Source organism: Suricata suricatta, chromosome 14 (assembly GCF_006229205.1).
Source record: "Suricata suricatta isolate VVHF042 chromosome 14, meerkat_22Aug2017_6uvM2_HiC, whole genome shotgun sequence".
Lineage (NCBI taxonomy): Eukaryota > Metazoa > Chordata > Mammalia > Carnivora > Herpestidae > Suricata > Suricata suricatta.
Window position 1 is genome coordinate 15771425 of NC_043713.1, and position 5603 is coordinate 15777027.

The following is a 5603-nucleotide window of genomic DNA, read 5'->3' on the forward strand; positions in this document are numbered from 1 at the left end:
TGATGTTTTATATTTTATTGTGAGTTCCTCCATAGATAGATCAACAGAATTTATTCCACATCAATAAAGGAAATAACATTAGTGTTAGCAGATGATTCTAAAAAATATGGAGGGGCTTATCCCTGATTATCATTGCTTAGTAGTGTGCTAGATGTTAGGAGTGACCTGGCATTCTTAGAAGAAAGACGAGAGCAAAAGCAAATAGAAGAAAACCATATCTGCATGCCCCTAAGTAAGTGAACAGGTACTTCCCACCATGAGAGCTTATGGAAGGGAGTGACCACTGTGGCCTCCAGTGACTCTAGGACTTGAGTTTGACCTTGACATGAAGGGCCTCATAGGGTTTGTTCGAGCAGGAAGAACGTAGGCAGATTAGAGGTTGGCATCTCAGCAAGAAAAAAGATTCACAATTCTTTCCAAACAATTTATTTTCTTTTTCACTTACATCTTAATCTCATGGTTTCTACCAGACATAGGTTCCCTGGGTCGCAGCCTATACAGGGAATAAGAACTGGTCCAGGACTGTGGTTTACCGTCTCGTTCATTCCCTTGGCCTGAGGAACTCTAGGCCATGGTGGAGTTTTCTCCAGATGTCACCCCACAGGCAGCCTCTTGCTGCTTCTAAGTAGACGTGGGTCTCCTTACAAATTCCTAGCACAGAGCTCTCCACCCTTCTCTAAGAGGATACTCTTGCTCTGCCTGCCTGGAGGAAGTTCGTCTTGAGGGACAAATGAAGTAGAAACAAGGGAACCACTGGCTGGCTTTCTTCTTCATGAATGACTTGCTGGCTTTCCTTTCCAGTTCTGCCAATCTGGTTTCTAACACAGCTTGAGCTGTCCAGGGTCCTTGATGGAGCAGTGAGTAACTGAGGACTAACTTTAGTAGTGGACTATGCCCTTGCTGTTGTGTTCCTCCAATTCTTGCTCACCCCTTAATTCCAGCATCCGTTTGTGATGCCCTCCCTTGAGATGTATCATGGCAGCGAGGGAGATTATAAGGTGGTTCTTACCCGTAACTAGAAAGAAGTCCAGTCCCAAGGCTAACGAGGAATCCCAGACTGGGGTCCCAACACTGGAAACTACAGTGGATTGGAATCCTTTGACATTGGTGGTGGCTGCTGCTCCCTGGCCCCCACTGTTATGTATAAGGTGCTTCCATTTGCACATCAAAGCCCCACAGTCTAAGGACCCTTGACCTATGGTGATCTCTAAAGTTCGTTGATTGGGAAAATGAAGGCGAAATGCTTTCTCTGGCCTTTCCTTGTGCTACTGGAGATGAAGAATTTAATTCTAGGAGGAATCTGGTCCATTTCTTAGATAAACTCTTTCAGTATGTGCTTAGAACCAGCATTGAGAGTAAGAGTGTGAAACATGTTTGGATAGAACATTAACTGTCTTTAACTTTGGCTTAGTTGGTCTATGAGCTAGAAACGACTCCCCCAAATATGAAAAGCCTGGGCTTGGTGTCTCTGACATTTGACTTGTTCTATTTTCTGGTACATGAAAAGTATTCCATCCTGTCATGGTGTTCTGTCAATAGTAGGAGCTAGCTAGGTATTATCAAAACGTATTACTGTGTGCATTTGAGATAGACATGGCTGGCGAATAATTATCGCACAGCAATCAGCCCACCCTCTTCAGTGTGGTCACTTGATGTGAAACATTTACGAAGCAGCCCGTATGCACCTAGGACTCTGCGTGTACTGACAATTCGGACATACTCTGGGCCCTCACAAAGCCGACAGTTGAAAACAGGCTAAAACTCACATTGTTCTATATGCAGAAGAATGAAGTTTGACCTTATCTCACACCATATACAAAAATTAACTCAAAATGGATTAAAGATCTAAACGTAAGATCTGAGGGGCAACTGGGTGGATCAGTCAGTTAAACGGCCGACTTCAGTTTGGGTCATGATCTCACAGTTCATGCATTCGAGCCCCGCATAGGGCTCTGTGCTGACAGCTCAGAGCCTAGAGCCTGCTTCGGATTCTGTGTCTCCCCCGCCCTCTGCCCCTCCCCTGCTCATGCTCTGTCTCTCTCTCTCAAAGATAACATAAACATTAAAAAATGTTTTAATTTAAAAAAATAAGAAAGTAGAATGATGGTACCAGGGGCTGCAGGGAAGGAGCTTTTCAATAGGTATGGAATTTTAGCTTTGGAAGATAAAAAGTTCTAGAGATCTGTTGCGCGACAATGTGAATGTAGTTAACACTACTAAGTTGTACATCTTAGAGTAGTTGAAATGGTAACTTTTATATTATGTGGTGTTTAGTACAATTTAAAAAAATACTCTCATAGAGCCCACCCCCCCCCACCCCGTCCTCCCCACTGCCCAGCTGACATCTGGGACCTGGGACAGAGGTGGCCGTCCTGAGGTCTGCTTCAGGTGCTGGTTCCCACCGCAAGCCCAGCCCAAGCCAAGGTTGCGGTTGACAGCTCTCCGTGTCTATAGTTAAAGGCAGATGCGGCCTGTAGGTCACTTCCCCATCAGCTGCCACGAGAAGTGAGGCCACGTTCGGCCCTCAGTACAATTATGATCAAGCAGGCACAAAAGCATCCTATGGTTTGCTCTAAACCCTTTATGCTCCCAGTTCTCTGCTGATTTATGTCTCAGAAAAGAATTAGAAAACAAAACAAAACCCTCAGTGGCTATAGGGACCAGGCAGGTGGGCACAGGTGAAAGAAGGGGCAGGGTGTGAGCAGTGGGAAGTGAACTAAACCAGAGAGGGCTGAGCCCCACTTAAAGGGGCAGCCCCCGCATACAGCCCTGGTCAGTTGTGCCAGCGGGAGGATGGTGGTCCAGCCTTTACTTCTTCCTGTTTTCAAACAGATGCCAGAAATCTCCCAATTTTTAAACATTAGAACATTCAGAGGATAATAGTATCCATGAACAACTACATACACCTGCATGGAGTATACATGTGTGTTTGTATATATGGATATGGTTATATATATCTGTATTTGACATATACCCTACACATATATCTGTATCTTATATATGCATATACATTATGTATATATATACTACACAGTGATGTACCCTGTTAATTCTCTTACAGAAAAGGGGTGTTGAGATGTTCTTGGAAAAATGTGGTCTACAAGGATGATATAAGGATTGAGAATTCTGATCAAGTTAAGTTTAAAACACCTATAGGGCATCTTAATGGAGACATCAGAAGGCACAGGGCAGATCGCAAAGAGAAATGACTGAAAAGGGCTCCCAGACCCTCTTGTGGGCCAGAGCCCCTGTCCTCTTCCTGGGATATGGAACTAATGAGCTGTTTTCTGATTACAGGCTCACCAGGACCTAAGGGGAGCCCAGGCTTCCCTGGTATGCCGGGCCCTCCTGGGCAGCCGGGCCCACGGGGCTCCATGGGACCCATGGGACCGTCTCCTGATCTGTCCCACATTAAGCAAGGCCGGAGGGGCCCTGTGGTCAGTATTTTATCAGACATCCATTTACTGCTGCTGAGGAAAATATGTTCTTGTCCTGTGCTCTTTTTCCTCCTGTTCAACTAGATCCCCATGTCTTGTAGGGTCCACCAGGCGCCCCAGGAAGAGATGGCTCTAAGGTAAGTCTGATGAGTGGTTCTTACAGGGTTTCCCGTTTTCAGCCCATTGGACAAGCATCAAGTGAAGCTCAAGCACTGATTATTGTCCCATTCTGCATGTAGCAAAATTGAGACACATCTTCCCCCGAAGCTGGAAAGGAAATCTAAAACGCAAACAACTGTGATTAAAAAACAACAACAACAACAACAAAAACCAGCAACCAAAATCACCCCAAAGAAAGATTACCCCGGGCTGCCTGGGTGGCTCAGTCGGTTAAGTGTCTGACTTTAGCTCAGTTAATGATCTCGCAGTTCATGAATTCAAGCCCCGTGTTGTGCTCTGTGCTGACAGCTCGGAGCCTGGAGCCTGCTTCGGATTCTATGTCTCCCTCTCTCTGCCCCTCCCCCACTCACTCAAAAATAATTGTCTCTCAAAAATAATTAAACATTAAAAAATCTTTTTTATAAAAAAGATTACCCCTATAAATTTTAAACAAGCTGCCAGGCTGCCATAGTGACGCATGTCTTACTCTTTAGCCAGGGTTCTTTTGGGGGTTACGTGGTGCATCCCCCATTCTTTTGACATGTTCAAGTCAAAAACAGGGAAAGCTGCCTTCTAGGCAAGTGGGTGGGTTCCCTTCAAGAGCTGCCTTCCGCCTGCCTCACCAGTAAGTCAGCGTGCGTTACTTTAGAAAGTTTTTCAGTTGCTGCACACGCTGCCTGGAAATACACAGCCCCAGCGTTCCTCACGTCAGATCTGGTTTGGAAATACACGGCCCCGGGGGAAATCGGAACCAGAGACACTTGACCCAAGCAGTGGGTCCCGTGAGTGGAGCTTCAAGGTTCCATTTGTTTCTGATAGGGGACACTTGTCGTCTGTGTAGGGCGATGGTCATGTGAGGGTCTAAATAGAGACCACTGGTGGTGGCATCCACGTGCTCTTTGGCCACAAAGCTAATCTGACCTTTTTGCTTGCAGGGAGAGAGAGGAGCACCTGGACCCAGAGGGTCGCCAGTAAGTAGCACTGTCTGTCCCGCTCCCCGCAAGGGGAAGGTCCTCGGGAACATAGTTGTGATGAGCCTCCAAGTTGGTCCTACCAGCCAAAGCGAGCCCCCCGCCTTCCAGCCATTACGCCACCCACCCAAACAGAACTCCGTGGTTGGGGGGGAATCACGGAGGACTTTAACAGCTGGCTGGGATGTATTTTTGAAACTTGTCTTCTGCTTTAGTTTTCTTTTGTCATGGCTAATCTTTATCTGGAGGGTCTTCTTCTAAGGTTAAAAAAAAAACAGTATGCTGTGACTCTATTCCCAAGTTTGTCCTAAAACATCTGATGCTGCTATTATCACTCTGAACACCTAAGAGTTTAGCCACCACTGCAACTCTAGCAGATCAGAGGACCTTCCCTTCCCAGAAAAGTACAGAGATAAGCAGGGGTGCTGGGGAGCTCTTGAGAACGAATTAGCTTGGATAGATGTGTGGCATCTGGGAAATTAAAAAGGAAAATCAGCGGTATCCACAGGACAGAAAATCCGAGCAACTCCAGTGTTTCTGAAAAGATCAGCAGCATTTCTGAAGAAAGACAGCCTTGGCTTTGGATGTAGGAGGTCTGGGTTCCCATCCCAACCCTTTCACCTGTTAGCTGTCCGAGCCTGGCCATCCTTAGCGCCCGTGGCTGTCCCTCCCCTCCCCTGTGCACTGGCAAGTGCTGTCTGGGCTGCCACTCTTAGAGGCCACATTGGTTAATGTCACAATATCCTCCTCCACTAAGTGCTTTGCAGATGAAGTGGCTATTCCTGGTGGTTCCGGCAGCAGAGGTGGAGGGTAGGGATAAAGGTTTTGCCACAGGCCACTAACAAGCCCAGACCTTGCTTGTCCACACGTTATTTTGCTGTGCCCCACACTGCACTATGTAGAAAGTAAGACTTTACAAAAACTATGCAATGACAAAAGTCCAATCAAGAGAAAAATTAGGAAGTCCTTGGACCTTTCCTGGTCAATGGGGAAGGGGTGCATTTACAACCTACTTTCAACTTCAATCAGGTGGCGT

The 5603-nt window shown here is 46.5% G+C and overlaps 1 protein-coding gene across 1 annotated transcript in view; it reads left to right on the top strand.

The window, feature by feature from the left end:
- Positions 1–5603, top strand: part of CCBE1 (collagen and calcium binding EGF domains 1) — a 244836-nt gene that overhangs the window by 234327 nt on the left and 4906 nt on the right. The window contains exons 7-10 of the mRNA XM_029921543.1: positions 942–1011; positions 3298–3437; positions 3539–3574; positions 4532–4567. Coding sequence (XP_029777403.1) covers positions 942–1011; positions 3298–3437; positions 3539–3574; positions 4532–4567 — 282 coding nt within the window. The remainder of the gene's footprint in view (positions 1–941; positions 1012–3297; positions 3438–3538; positions 3575–4531; positions 4568–5603) is intronic.